This window comes from Vigna unguiculata, chromosome 1 (assembly GCF_004118075.2).
Source record: "Vigna unguiculata cultivar IT97K-499-35 chromosome 1, ASM411807v1, whole genome shotgun sequence".
Classification (NCBI taxonomy): domain Eukaryota; kingdom Viridiplantae; phylum Streptophyta; class Magnoliopsida; order Fabales; family Fabaceae; genus Vigna; species Vigna unguiculata.
Window position 1 is genome coordinate 1,949,420 of NC_040279.1, and position 16,321 is coordinate 1,965,740.

At 29.3% G+C, this 16,321-nt stretch overlaps 2 protein-coding genes across 2 annotated transcripts; both read right to left on the bottom strand.

Annotated features, from left to right (window-relative positions):
- Positions 1-522: 522 nt before the first annotated feature.
- Positions 523-1,181, bottom strand: LOC114164396 (extensin-like). Its single transcript, XM_028049064.1, has 2 exons — positions 1,084-1,181; positions 523-933 (listed from the first exon to the last, which is right to left on the bottom strand). The coding sequence occupies exons 1-2, from the start codon at positions 1,148-1,150 to the stop codon at positions 611-613; spliced, it is 390 nt and encodes a 129-aa protein (XP_027904865.1). The 5' UTR covers positions 1,151-1,181; the 3' UTR covers positions 523-610.
- Positions 1,182-13,018: 11,837 nt separating this feature from the next.
- Positions 13,019-13,743, bottom strand: LOC114165252 (leucine-rich repeat extensin-like protein 3). The gene is made up of 2 exons (XM_028049910.1): positions 13,666-13,743; positions 13,019-13,478 (listed from the first exon to the last, which is right to left on the bottom strand). The coding sequence occupies exons 1-2, from the start codon at positions 13,739-13,741 to the stop codon at positions 13,099-13,101; spliced, it is 456 nt and encodes a 151-aa protein (XP_027905711.1). The 5' UTR covers positions 13,742-13,743; the 3' UTR covers positions 13,019-13,098.
- Between the last annotated feature and the right edge of the window lie 2,578 nt (positions 13,744-16,321).

Genomic DNA, 16,321 nt, shown 5'->3' on the forward strand with positions numbered 1-16,321 from the left:
ATGGGTCGGACTGGATTCGAATTTTTTTTGCTTACTAAAAAGTGAACCGGGTTGGATTGACTCACTAAATCATCAACCCATGGTGGGTTGAACCGGGTCGGACCGGCTTATCCGCTTTACAACTCTATTTGTAACCAATTTGTCTCAAAAAAATGGTAAGACAATATACTCACCAAACATTTATGAGATATATGCCAAAGTGGTAACTTAATAACAATTTGTATAAACTCCTTTCATTTCAAAATTAAAATTAAACGAAATAAGTTATGCCTGCCCGAGTTTTTTTTCTTAAATAATTAAGAAAATTAATCGTAAATTAAAATTAATTTTGCAAAAGTTAAAACATGAAATTTTATGTATTATTTTTTTACAAATTAACTTTCCCTAAATTAATTTTAATCTATATAAATTCAATTTCATTATTTCTTTTCAAATGTTATTATTCGAAGCTTATATTTATCAAAGAATCTATTATAAGAAAAATTATGAGAGTTGGTTATAATATAGGAAGACGGTAAGAAATGAAACAATATAATCATACTTTATTATAACAACTCAAAATACATATGAGTAAGAAAAAGATGACATTGCATCCGAAGAAAAAGATGACTCAGTAAGGTAGAGGTGGGGCTTTGTGTTGTGGTGGAGGCGGTGCCTGGTGTGGTGGTGGTGCTTGGTGTGGTGGTGGCGGCGATGTGTGGTGGTGGTGGTGTGGATGGTGGTGGTGATGAGGTGGTGGTGCTTGGTGGGGTGGGCAATGGTGTGGTGGTGGTGGTGTTTGGTGTGGTGGTGGAGGTGGAGGTGGTGCTTGGTGTGGTGGTTGTGGTGCTTGTGGTGGTGGAGGTGGTGCTTGGTGTGGTGGACACCCTTTACCATTAACACATGGAAATTGTTCAATGAGTTCTCTTGCTTCTGTCTTCATCGTGCACAAATCTGCATCATAAAAATCTAATAATTAAGAACAATGCCAACTTAATTTTTCAAATGAAACAGTAACTCCAATTCCCCAAAAAACTATGTGAAAGATAAAGACGCATTTGAACTGAGAAACTAAAGAGAGAGTGAAATAACATTATTATTAACCTGAAGTCATGATGATGAGGGCTAACAAGAACGTCATATTGACAATGAAATATTTTGAAGACCCCATGCTATTCACTGAACATGTTATTCAACTGCAATTATTCATCTATTTATACTCAAAATGGTGGAAGCAGTTTCACACAAAAGACAAAAATAAATAAATAGGCCTTTTTAGGTAGTAATTATGTTAACTTATGCATTCAATGCAAATGTGATGATTTGTACTTTTGTTAATTAATTGTGAATTAAATATAAGTGTAATATTGTATGCTTTTATTAGTAATAATGATATACATTCAACTTAATTAACCAATCAATTATATATATATATATATATATATATATATATATATAAATATAAGTAAAAATTAAAAAAGAAAATTTTATTTAAAAAATAAATTAAAAATAAAATTATTAGTTAGAAAAAAAAGTTGGGACAAAATGAAGTAATATATTAGTATGAGCATGAGAATCTAATTTACTATTTGATTTGTCATTGTAGAAATAATTTATATTCACTACAAAAATTGAGGTACCTCGTGGTGTTTTTAATATGATAATTTTTAAAAAATGTTATAATTTACATTATAATACGACAATTTAATAAATGTCATAATTTGTATGTATAATATTGCATTTTTAATCGATGATATTTTAAAATTATATTATTAATGAAAAATATGACATTTTAAAGTGTCATTTTATAATACATCATTATTGTGTTTAAGCATCTAGTTTTTTTTATTTCTCTTTTATTTTCTAATTTGGTATTTTCTCTTTTACACACTCCCTCTTTTTTTTTAATTTCTCTCCTTTTTTAATTTTTCATTTTCTCCGATTTGATACACTCATCTGGTCTCTCCTTTCTCATAAGTTAAAATTCCCGAGAATACAATTTTCATCTCCCTTTACGGCGTCCATGGAAAATGACACTCGCGTAAATAACAATGTTTGAAAATATTATAATATAAAAAAAAAAAACATTTCAACTTACGCAATTTGATGCAGTGATTTGCCTTCATAAATAAAGTGTCAAATATAGTTTTAGTCTCTAAACTTGGATGTGAAAGTGGAATTCATCTTTGTCTTAAATTTTGATACATTTTGGTCCTCAAACCTAAAAAATAAATGTATATAGTCCTCATAAGCCAATTGTAGTAAAGTTTTTTTATGCGCTAAACGCGTTTTAGGATGACGTTTAAGTTGTTTACATCGTTTTGACATATTTAAGCTCAAATGTTAGCCATGATCATCGTTTAACAAAATTAACACCAATAAAAAAGAATATAACCAATGGCAGATCTTCAGACCAAACTTAGAGGGTGCCTAGATAAAAGGTTAAGTTTATTTTTAGTCTATGAACTTTGACACAAAATTGAATTTCGTTACTGTCTGAAATCTTAATACATTTTAGTCCTCAAACTTTAAAAAAGGATGGATATAGTCCATTTACCCAATTACGTTAATTTTTTTTTTTTGTGTGTCAAATGCGTTTTTCAACAAATATTGAAACGGAAACGTGCCAGATAGTATAAACAACTCAAATGCTACCATGAAATGCGCCTATACTTTAATAGAAATTTTAAGTAATTGGATTAAAAGGACTATATCCATTCATTTCTAACGTTTAAGGACTAAACTATATTAAAGTTTCAGATAAAAATGAATTTCACGTCAAAACTAAGAAATTAAAAACATATTTAACACAAGAAATGTATAAAATTTTTAAAAATATCAATTGCATTAAAATTGAAAAAAGAATATATATATATATATATATATATATATATATATATATATATATATTACCTACATATAATAACAAAATGGGGAGGAGGAGGGGGTGTCATGACCCTTCTATACCTATACTAAGATTCGCCACTAAATATAACCATTCATGTTTGAAGTTTGTGGAGCAAAATGTTTCAAAGTATGAGACAGGAACATATTCAAATTTTGCGTCCAATTTTAAGAACTAAAAACATATTTAACTCTAAAACAAAATAAAGAGAATGTATATATAAGAGAATAAAGACCCATAAAATTATTGCCTTAAGTCAATGCCTTATGTGGTTAAGTTTAAGTCTCATTGGTGTTGTATCTCTCTAGTGAACCTCCTCTTCTATAAACCCAACATATATATATATATATATATATATATATATATATATATATATATATATATGATATGGTGAAATTGGTAGACACTACAGACTTAATTGGATTGAGTTTTGGTATGGTAACTTAACAAGTAATAATTTTCAAACTCAGAGAAACCTTGGAATTCACAATGGACAATCCTGAAATCTTATTTTTTAAAAACACATAAAAATTCAGAAAGTGATAATAAAAACGGGATAGGTGCAAATACTCTATGGAAGTTGTTATAACAAATGAAATTGATGACTTCTTTTATTTCATTAGTAAAAGAATCCAAGAGAGGCTCAAGAGTTTTGAAGGTCTAAAGCAAACTTAAAAAATGAGGCATTTTATTTAAAATTAAATTTTCAAACTTTTTCTGATGCAAAATCATTTATTAAATTGTCATAATTAATTTTATTTAACATATCTTTTTCAATAGATAACGGAGCTAATTCGTCTAATCTTTCTTGGGACATTGTTGATCTTAAAAAAGTTTTTATTATCTTTAGTTTTGAGAAAGTCATTTGGGCCGAAACAACTGACACAGTAATTGTTTACATTATTTTAATCACTAACTACTTCTTTTTCTCTATTGTTGCTTTCATCTATATCTATATTGTTATTGTCTTTTTCATTCAAAGAACACCCACCTGTATTTTCTAATTCATTTTTCTTATTTATTTATATAAATTTATTCATAGCTCTTTTTGTGATGTAATTAATGCCCTAATTCTTCTCTTCTTCTTTTTTTGATTTCTGAATACCTGATTCAAATTTTTTTAGTTAACATATCTATATATTTTTATATGAAATAAAAAATTATAATATATAAAATATTACTAAAAATAAATATATACGGCAAATGAATTAAAACAATAAAATCTGATTTTGGTTGTCAATGGTTTAAGGTGATAGAGAATGATGATATGTGTGAGAAATTGAGTAAATGAAACTTTATGAACATTGCGTCCAAGGAAAAGCCTTTATGAATTTCAAAAACTAGAATGGTTGTTCTGGTTAATGTTAAATCGTACCGGATTGATAATATGTTCAAAACAAATTGGATCCCTCAATATTAAAAGTAACATGTGGGGTGTGATTACAGGAATCAGAAATCTAGAATATGTCACCAAATTCGACTAACATATACCGGATTAGTCATTCCGGAAAGAGTAAATTAATTTTATTATAAATTAATTTAAAAACAAAATAACGAAGGATAAAATGGGACATTATGTAAAATAGAATAAAATTTTCTATTCCTTTAAAATGACCTTTGATATGTGCAAAAATATAAAATTATATATACCTATAATATTTCTAGGATCATATCAAATACAAAATTTGGAGTTATGTTTCTTAGTCACTTATGTACGTATCCTTTTGTTTTGGGTTTATTGCTTTTTGGTTTTAAAATTTTCTTTTTAATTTCTAATCAATAATAATCATATATTTTGTTTCTTAAAAACAAGATATATAGTGTGATTTACATGAATATATATATATGCTAACCAATATAAAAATTAAATGTAAATAATGATTTTTTTTTCTCGTCAACTATCCTATACCAACAAATTTAGTTCATTTGATAGAGTTTTCCTCAAAATTGATATATTAGAACACCTCACCATTTAGGTTTGTACTGAAATATCGTTTGGGTTTTATTCTACAAATTCTTTTTTTATACGTACAAAAAGTTAAATGATAAAGTAGAATTCTTTTTCCTCTCACAATTATCCTGTAGCGATTTCTAAACAGTACAAATGTATCTTCGTTAACATAAATATATTATGATTAACATAAATACGTATAATAAATTATATGATAAGAGGAAAAGTACATTGGAGTTTCTGTAGTCGAACTTTTAAAAGAGAATAAAAATTATTTAGTAAAAAGTAAATTTTCAAATAAAACAAAGACTAAAGATTAAATATGAGCTTTTTTTTATGTTACCTAATGAATTAAAAGTTGAAGTAATTGAACATTTGAAATTGAAAATTAAATATTTTTATGTGAAAAATAATACATAATAAATATAAATATTATAATGGAATATAAATAATATTCTTATAAATTGTGTCACTGCCTTAATCGCTTTCACAACGTTTGACGTGCTTGGTTGAGCACGACAAGGACACCTTAAGAGTTTGAAAAATTTAAAAACAAACTTAAAAAATAGGTATTTTATTTAATTTTTTTTAAAAATTTTTTTAATGTAAAATTATTTATTAAATTGTCATAATTAACATTTCTTTTTTGATAGATAATAAGGCTAATCCATTTAATCTTTCCTGAGACATGGTTGACACCGAAATTGTTAATATTATTCTATAAGTTATATATACACTTGGAAAAGAATAAGGGTGGGCAAAAAATCCAATTTTTCTGCTCCAATCCATTTTATCTATGATCCAATCCATTTAATATCCATTCTATTAAAAATCCAATCCATTTAAAATTCATTTTATTAGATCTGGATATCAATCTAATCTACATTTCATATATTTTATGGATTGGATATCCATTCTCGAAATCTAGATTTTCGAAATGGATAATCCAAAATATCCAATTCAAATTTTCACTTTATATTTTTTGTTAGGTTAGGCTAAAGGTTGAGATGGACTAGCCAAAATTTAGTCGTATTTGATTGATTTGGCGTGACCCTATACAAAATTTGGCCGAATTAGGCCAAATTCTGTCAAGTCAGTCCCGATCGAGATTTGACCTAGTTGGTCCTAGACAAAATTTGGAAGTATTCGGTCAAATCTGTCAAATTCTTTGGTGTCAGTCCTATGAACACAAATTTGGATCCACATCCATTATTTGGATCCAAAATGGATGTGGATTAGATTTTCAATAGGGCTGACACCATAGAATTTGACAGATTTTTTGTCGATGCCAACGAGGCCAAATTTCAACATGGGTTGAACTTGGATGACTTTCGGACGAATTTCGGTCGGGACGACGTGACCAAATTTGGGCTAAGGTCGACTCGACAAAATTTCAATCGAGATCGACTTGACTAGATTCGACTGAATTTCGGCCAGGGCCGAATTTGCCTAATACGACCAAATTTTGGCTAGAGCCGACTTGGCCAAATATGACCACATTTGGGTCAGGGTCTGATCAGTCAAATTTCGGTCAGGGTTGACTCAACTAAATTCGTCGGTTGGGACCGACTTGACTGAATATGACCAATTTTTTATCACAGTCGACTAAGTTGAATATAGTCAAATTTCGTTCAGGACTTAATCAACCGAATATGGCTAAATTTGGGCAAGTGCCGACTTGACCAAATTTTGGTCATGACCAACTCGACTGAATTTGGTCAAATTTAGGTTAGAACCGACTCGCCTAAATATGACCAAATTTCGGTCGTGATCGACTCTTCCGAATACGACCAAATTCAGGCCAGACCAACTCGGTCAAATTTTGGTCTAGGCCAACACGACCGAATTTTGACCGGAGCCGACTCGTCTAAATTCGGCCGAATTTCGATCTTAGCCGACTCAGTTGAATACGACCAAATTTCGATCGTGACCGACTCATTTGAATATGGCCAAATTTCACCCTAGACCGTCTCAGCCAAATATGACCAAATTTGGGTCAGGGCCGACTCGGCCAAATCTCAATCGGGGCCAACTCGATTGAATTTGACCAAATTTTGACTAGAGCCAACTAGGTTGAATACAACCAAATTTTTGTCGCGGTTGTCTCGGCCGAATATGATCAAATTTTGTCTAGGTCGACTCAGCCCAATGCAATCAAATTTGGGTCGGGTGAACTCAACCGAATATTTCCAAATTTTGTCTAGGACCAGTTGGGCCAAATTTTGATTGAGACCGACTTGACAGAATTCAGCCAAATTTTGTATAGGGTCACGCCAACTCAATCAAATACTACTAAATTTGGACTAGTCGGTCTCAACTTTTAGCCTAACCTAATCAAAAATATAAACTGAAAATTTGGATTGGATATTTTGGATTATCCATTTTGAAAATCTAGATTTAGAAAATGGATATCCAATTCATAAAATATATAAAATATATATATCATATTGATATCCATATCCAATAAAATGGATTTTAAATGGATTGAATTTTTAATAAAATAGATATTAAACGGATTATATCATAGAAAAAATAGATTGGATTATAAAAAATGGATGTTTTGCCCACCCTTGATTAGAATTTTGTGACACATCTCTTCGCATATTGAATGTCAGAACAAAAAAACTAATAAAAAAATATTGTCTGCCAACATCTAAACACTTTTCTAAAATCATCCATGTAATGATAGCAGACATTTGCAAAAGCTTCAAATTATTGTTATTGCATAAGGATAGCTTTCCTATTTCCGGTAAAATAATGTCATTTCTCTTCCTTCTTTCGATCAATAACAAATTATTATTTGAATAAGGATAAACAGCAAAGAAGCAAAGAATAACATTAGCTATACTGCAACCAGTAAATCAAAGTACCATTATTTTATGAAAGAATCAAGTATTTCAGTACATTAATGTGAGACGTGCGACGTGGGGCGTGAGACGTGAGACGTGGAAGGTGAGACATGGGCGTGATACATGAGACGTGGAACGTAGGACATGAGACGTGAGATGTGGGACGTGGGACGTGAGATGTAAGACGTAAAACGTGGGACATGAGACGTGAGACGTGGAACGTGGGACGTGCGACGAGAGACAAGAGACGTGAGAAGAGTGACGTGAGACGAGAGACGTGAGACGTGAGAGACATAAGCGTCGTGGAACGTGAGACGTGGGACGTGAGACGTGAGAGACGTGCGACCTTAGACGTGAAACTTGAGACATGAGACGTGCGACGTGCGACGTGCGACGTGAGACGTGAGCGTACCTAAACACAAAACCTTGAAATTTATATTCATAAAATTTAAACCTTACAATTTAATTAAAATTTTAGAAGTTTAATAAAAGAATTGTTAATGATCCATAAATTTGTACTAACAAATTTAAGTTATACTTTTGTAAAAAAATGTATTAATAAAAAGAGATTAAATACATATAAAAGTGAAAGAATAAAAATATGAGGGTAAAAGTAATAATTAATGTTTATTTAACACATAAAAATAAAATTATGAGGATAACAACAATAATTTATATTCATTGAACTCTTAAATGAGCGGAAGGAAGCAGATGATGATTTAAAAAGTTAAACTAAGGATGGACAAAAAATCTAATTTTCATGATCCAATCCATTTTTGCTATGATCCAATCCATTTAATATTCATTTTATTAAAAATCCAATCCATTTTTCTGGATTTGGATATCAATCTGATTTACATTTTATATATTTTATGGATTGTATGTCCATACTCTAAATCTAGATTTTCAAAATGGATAATCTAAAATATTCAATCCAAATTTTCAGTTTATATTTTTGGTTAGGTTAGGCTAAAAGTTGAGACAGACTAGGCCAAATTTAGTCATATTTGATTGAGTTGGCGTTACCCTATACAAAATTTGGCTAAATTAGGACAAATTCTGTCAAGTGGGTCCCGATCAAAATTTGGCCCAGCTGGTCCTGGACAAAATTTGAAAGTATTCGGTTGAGTTCACTCTGACCCAAATTTGACTGCATTGGGCTGAGCCTACCTAGAAAAAATTTGACCGTATTCAGCCGAGACAACTGCGACCAAAATTAGGCTGTATTTAGCCTAGTTGGCTCCAGTCAAAATTTGGTCAAATTCAATCGAGTTGGCCCCGATTGAGATTTAGCCGAGTCGGCCTTGGCCCAAATTTGGTCGTATTCGGCTGAGACGGCCTAGGATGAAATTTGGCCGTATTCAAATGAGTCGGTCACGATCAAAATTTGGCTGTATTCAACTGAGTCGACCACGACTGAAATTCAGTCGAATTTAGTCGAGTCGGCTCCGGTCAAAATTCGGTCGTGTTGGCCTCAACCAAAATTTAACTGAGTTGGGCTTGGTTTGAATTTGGTTGTATTCGGCAAAGTCGATCGCGACCGAAATTTGGTCATATTTAGGCGATTCGGTCCTGACCTAAATTTGGCCAAATTTAGTCGAGTTGGTCATGACCAAAATTTGGTCGAGTCGGAACTAGCCCAAATTTAGTCGTATTCGGTCGAGTAAGTCCCGAACGAAATTTGACTATATTCAACTTAGTCGGTTGTGATCGAAAATTGGCCATGTTCAGTCAAGTCGGTCCCGATCGACGAATTTAGTTGAGTCAACCCTGACTAAAATTTGATTGATCAGGCCCTGGCCCAAACGTGGGCATATTTGGCCAAGTCGGCTCTGGCCAAAATTTGGTCGTATTAGGCAAAATCGGTCTTGGCCGAAATTCAGTTGAATCTAGTCAAGTCGATCTCGACTGAAATTTTGTCAAGTCGACCTTGGCCCAAATTTGGTCACGTCGTCCCCGACCGAAATTCGTTCGAAAGTCATCCAAGTTTGTCCCATGCCGAAATTTGGCCTCGTTGGCCCCCGACAAAAAATTTGCCAAATTCTATGGTGTCAGCCCTATGGACACAAGTTTAAAAAATTTAGTTTGAATTTATTTTATGAAAAATGTATTTTGGATTTTGAACTTGATCCAAATATTTAGATCTGGATTTAAACTTGATCTAAATATTTGGATCTGAATTTTTAAAAAATTCAATCTACTTTTTTGAAAAAATGGATTTGGATCGAAAATCTAATCCAATTATTTGGATTCAAAATGGGTGTGGATTGGATCATTAAAAATCCAATCCATGATCACCCCTAGAAAAGAATATAGTCTTTTTATATAATTAAGAATGTTAATTGGTTTATCATTTTTCAAACCTATAATTTCTCTTAAGATATTTAATTATGAAAATAAATCAAATTCATCACTATCCAACAAATTATCATGTTTTAAAGATTTTTAAATGTTTAAGCATTTTTCTCTAAAAAATGTATAATCTAGTGACTTTAACTTTTAAACACCACAACAAATATCTTCATATATTTTAAATTGTTCAAATCTACTCCGAAGTGTGGTAATTTCTTTAGCTACAATATACAAAAAGTAATCAATTATAACAATTCGTGAAGAGATTTTACAATTTTATTCTCAATGTTTTCATTAAATTGTTTCTTTTTTCATCTAATACATTTTTCACAAAACTTATGTTCTTTTCAACTTGATAATAAGTCTTTTTTTCCCTAAACTTCTTTTTACAGAAAACTCAACTTTGAATTATGCTCCGTTTAATCTATTATCCCCAAAAGACTAACCCCTACTATAATAAATAGTTATGTAGAAAAATTCCAATTTCTCGTCAAAATATATGCAAAAAAAAAATCTTAAAGCTCGTAAATCGAAATGTACCAAAAAAATTTGGACAAAAGAAACACATTTTTAATTTTATTACAATTCCAAAACAAAATAAAAATCGCAACAATAGAAAGAAAAACATACTAACTAGAAATGAAATGAAAATTTAGTATACACGAACAATATGAGATTGAAGAATAGTAATCTCTCAAGACCCTAAAAAAATAACTCTTAGAATAGAAGAAAGTAAGGAGAGACAATAATAGTCATAAAGAGATAAAAAGATAAAAGAAAAAAATAGAATTATAAAAGAATAAAAAAATCTAATCATTATCTTTTTCGTAAACAAAATTATAATTTACTAAAAGGTTTTAACTCATTAATTATCATTTTTAATACTAATAAAAATTAACATATACTAATGATAATTTAATTAAATTTTATTCTCAATCATAAATTTATAATTAATGTAATAGAGTTATATTTGTAATAAAATATTCTTGGAGGCCTTTTTTTATCATAAACATAAGTTTATAATTAATTTAATAGAGATATATTGTTACAAAAATATTTTTTCAAGGCTTTTTTTCTAAAATTAATTTTATAATTAATTAATTAATAGGTAATATTAGTAGTAAAAAATATTTTGAGGCCTTTTTTAACTGGAGGCCTAAAGTGGGTGACTTTAATTACTTTACCCTTGAACCGACCTTGAAGCAAGATTACAATGCCTAGTTGATTTTGGTGGAGGCAATGGTAGTATGGATTACAACCAATAGGTAATTTTCCGTCATGACATTTTTCGCTCCACTCCTTGATGATCTTCATCAATGATTTGCACAAACATTCATGCATCTTTTTTTTTCTTTCTCTTTAGGAAAATGATATTTTAACCCACTTTTTTTGATCCACTTTTAACCCACCACTCTCATCACCCTTAGATCATTTATTTTAATTTTTTGTAGTGATGTGATGTGATGATCTAAGGGTGATGAGAGTGATGGGTTAAAAGTGGATCAAAAAAAGTGGGTTAAAGTATCATTATCATTCTCTTTAATACAGGGAGAATGTTAACCAATGTCCTAAGAGCATTGGTTAAGGAAAAATTAATATGCATTTGTTCCATTATTTTTACATTCAAAGCTGAAATAATTAATTCTATTAATTAAAATAATATAAAGGTATACAATAAATTTTATAATGACAAAAATATCCTTTGAAATTTCCAAGCAATAACTTTATGATAGAAAATAAACATTTTAGAATTTCTAAGGCCTCTACTAAAAAGCAAGAAAAAATATCTCTTTGAAAAATTCCTAGTTATATGTATTTATAATTAATAATTTCAGATATTGAAATATTGTCTATTTCTTTAATACAAGAGATTTTGTTAAACTAAGATAAATGTTACAAGAGGTGATCGAGAAATCAGAGAAAGGAAATGCAATGAAGTATCAAATTGATACTTTAATTATTATTATTTTTTTCTAAACTTTTTAGATGTTTAACTATTTTTTGTTGGTTTTTCTGTTAATTTAAACTTTTTATGGTTATTTTATTTTTTTAAAGGTATTTAAACTTTGATTGGTGAGCATTAAATAAAATATTAAATATAATTGTACAATACTAATAGACATTTTTGTCCTCTAATAAAACTACATTAAAAATTATTAGGTCAAATTTCATTTAATATTACAATTTATTATGACACTAGTTAGCAATACCTTAGTATATTTATTTAAATTAAAAAGTAGAGAGCAATTAATTGCACACTGTTAATGATAATAATTAATATGTATTGAATCTGGTAAAAGTTTATAGTTAACTTAATAACCTTTTGCAACATCTTTGTTAACTCCACAAATCATTATATAAAAAAATAATATTTTAATATCTGAAATTATTAATTACAAATACATAAATTTAGCAATATAAAAAAATTAATTACCCAAAATTTTAGTAGAGACTTTAAAATTTTCAAATTATTTATTTTGTATCTTAAAATTTTGAAGGACAATTTTGTCTTTATAAACTTTTTTATGTGCCTTTATATTATTTTAATTAATGACTTAATTATTTCAGTTTTTAATGTAAAAATAATAAAACTAATGCACATTAATTATTCATTAATGTTAGGTTTTATAGAGGGTATCACTGGAGAGATACAACACCAATGAGACATGAGCCCAACCATAGAAGGCACTGACACCACTCTCAACCCAAAACTTTAAGACAATAGATTTATGGGTCAATGAGTCTTTATTCTTATATAATGCTCTACTCTCTCATTTCTGGTCAAATCAATATGAGACTTAGACTCACACTTGAATTCCTAACTATTAACCACTCGTTAGCATTCTCCTTTTAATTATTTTAGTTTTGTAACCAATTTGTCTCGGAAAATGGTAAGACAAGATGCTCACATATCATTTATGAGATAAATGTCAAAGTAGTAACTTAATAAATAACTTGTATAAATTCCTTTGCATATCAAAATTAAAATTGAAAAAAAAATAATCATCTTTTATTATAAGAACTAAGAATACATATGAATTGCATCCGAAGAAAAAGATGACTCAGCAAGGTGGAGGTGGGGCTTTGTGTTGTGGTGGAGGCGGTGCCTGGTGTGGTGGTGGCGATGGGTGGTGTGGGTGGTGTGGATGGTGGTGGTGGTGTGGTGGGCAATGGTGTGGTGGTGGAGGTGGTGAAGGAGGTGGTTGGGTTGGTGGGCAGTGGTGTGGTGGTGGAGGTGGTGGTTGAGGTGGTGGGCAGTGGCATGGTGGTGGAGGTGGTGGTTTGTGTGGTGGTGAAGGTGGTGGTTGTTGTGGTGGGCAGTGGTGTGGTGGTGGAGGTGGTGGTTGGTGTGGTGGTGGTTTGTACGGTGGGCACCCTTTATCATTATCACATGAAAATTGATCAATGGATTCTTTTGCTTCCGTCTTCATCATGCACAAATCTGTATCACAAAAATCTAATTAAGAATAATGGCAACTCAATTTTTCAAATAAAACAATAATCCCAATTCTCCAAAAACACTACGAGAAAGATTTGATTTACTAGTAAGAAATCAAATGTGTAATGTAAATGAGAAAGACTTTCTGAATTTAGAAACTAAACAGAGTGAAAAAAGCATCATTAATAACCTGAAGTCATAATGAAAAGGGTTAACAAGAATGTCATTTTGACAATGAAACATCTTGAAGCCACCATGGTGTTCATTGAACATGTTATTCAACCACAATTATTCATGTATATATACTCAAATGGTGGAAAGAGTTTCACACAAAAGACAAAAAATAATAAATATGTCATTTTAGGTACTAATTGTGTTAACTTATGCCTTCTAGAATGCTTTGTAGTTTTGTTAATTAATTATTTTTTCATAGCAGTAACTAATACATAAATAATAAAAGAAAAATAATTAGACATTATTACAGAAAAACTTTTAAATAATGATCAAATTTTGGTGACAAAAAATATTTTTAGAGACTCATTTAGAGACCATTTTCTTTCATAGTCAAAATTTTAGCAGTTAATGTTAGTACCAATATAAAGACAAATTATAAAATTTTAAAATTATTTTAATTAATAATAATTTTTAGTTTATAATTTAATATTTAAATTGAGTACTATAACGACAAATTATTTTTTGTCACTAAAATTGGTCATTATTCAAAAAAATTTTTAACAAATTATTTTTTGTCACTAAAATTAGTTATTATTTAAATATTTTCTTGTAATGCATTAAAAAAAGTCAAAACCCATGTTTGTTAATTAAGTGTGAATTAAATATAAATGTAATATTTAATGACTTATTAGGAGCAATGATATACATCACCTTAATATATATATATATATAAGTAAAAATTAAAGAAAATAATTTTATTTATATTATAAATTAAAAATAAAATGATTAATAATACGTCTGTCGAGTTTAAATTGTAATTTGAGATTAGTGAGAAAAAACAAAGTTGGGGCATATTGAAATAATATGTTAGTATGAGCATGATGAATCTAATTTATTATTTGATTAATCACCGTAAAAATAATTTATATTCACCAAAAAAATGTATGTGGTGACTTGTTTTGGTACGACGATTCTTAAAAAATATCGTAATTTATAATATAATACAGTTTGATAACTTCCAAGGCATTTTTATTTTTATTTGTTGTTATGTCAAACTAGCAAATACATATATGTTGTCGTGCATGTTTACACTTTTTAATTTTCAAGAAATTTAAATTAAGATTAATAACAAATATAATTTTTAAAATAGTTATTAAATATAAAATTTAAAAAAAAAGATACGTAAAAAGAATATTTAAATAATGATTAAAACAAAAAAGAATTTTAGAAAAATAATTAAAGTAAATTATTTATAAAATAATTAAAGGTAAAACGGATATTATGAAATATGGACAAAAAAGAGAAATCTTTTTTATTGTTATAAATGTCACACAAATAATAAAAGAATGTGACATTTTTAAATTGTCATTTTATAATAATAATTATTTTTTTCAAGCAACTAATTTTTTATTTCTTTTTTATTTTTTATTTTGGTATTCTCTCTTTTACATATTCCATCTCTTTTTAATTTCTATATCTTTTGTAATTTTTCATTTTTCTCAATTTCATGCACCCATTCGTTCTCTCCTTTCTCTTAAGTTAAAATTTATGGGAATACAATGTTCATCATCCATTAATGGCATTTTCGAAAACCGTCACACTAGTAAATAATAATGTTTGGAAACATTGTAATATACAAAAATAAACGTTACAATTTACACAAATTTTTGTTGTGATTTGTCTTCATAAAATAAAAGGTAAAATACGTCTTTAATTCTTAAACTTGGACGCAAAATTGTAATTCGTTTTTGTTTTAAATTTTTATATATTTTGGTCCTCAAACATAAAAAATAATGGATATAATCGTTCTGTTTGAGCTTCGTAACATGCTTCCTCTTTATCCACTGCACACAAAGACAATTATGTCTTTCTCTCTCCACATTAAAGTAAAGCAAAATTCAGAAAACATAACCTAGGTTAGTTATTACAAACTACAACACCTCTGTTTAATCCAATAACCCTAAGCTCGTCATCCCAAATTGATCCTTGAGTTTCTTAAACCGAGTTTGCTTCAGTGGCTTGGTGAAAGTGTCTATTATTTGTTTTTCGGTGCAGCAATAGACTAGGTTTAACTTTCTTTGCACACTTGATCTCGGAGAAATGAAACTTCGTATCAATGTGGTTGCTTCTCCGGTTGCTTCTCCTATGTAGAATAGGATTCTTTGATAAATTGATGCCAAATTTGTTGTCAATATGCAACTGAAGTGGTTTCTTATAAACCAATTTTAATTCCTCTAGTAGAACTACGGGTGGCAACGGATAAGGCGAGGACGAGTTTCGCTATTCCATACTTATCTTCGTAAAAAAAATATTCATCTTCATCCTCATACTCAAATTCAACGGGTATCAAACTTTTGTCCATCCCATCCCTATCGGGTAACGAGTATAATCTCGTACTCATACCCATACCCGTTTTCTTAATACTTTAATATTCATTTTAATTAATTTTTATAAAATGATAAAAAATTACAGTAAAGCAAACATAATAGTATCAAATATTCAATATCAAGAGGATGATTGTTTCTTCGATATCAAATACTTTGAAATAAATTATAATTGTTTACATTTTAGATTAGAATACCAAATAAAATTTCATGAGAACCAAAATATTTATTAAATTTGCAAACATTAACGAAATCTAGTTGATAAAATTAAAAACTATTTTAAAAAAA

Bases quoted from the DNA above. Each gene is read 5' to 3' on its own strand.
- LOC114164396 (XM_028049064.1), bottom strand. From the start codon at position 1,150: ATGGGGTCTTCAAAATATTTCATTGTCAATATGACGTTCTTGTTAGCC. The intron at 934-1,083 runs GTTAATAATAAT...TTTATGATGCAG, and splicing joins CCTCATCATCATGACTTCAG to ATTTGTGCACGATGAAGACA.
- LOC114165252 (XM_028049910.1), bottom strand. From the start codon at position 13,741: ATGAACACCATGGTGGCTTCAAGATGTTTCATTGTCAAAATGACATTC. The intron at 13,479-13,665 runs GTTATTAATGAT...TTTGTGATACAG, and splicing joins CCTTTTCATTATGACTTCAG to ATTTGTGCATGATGAAGACG.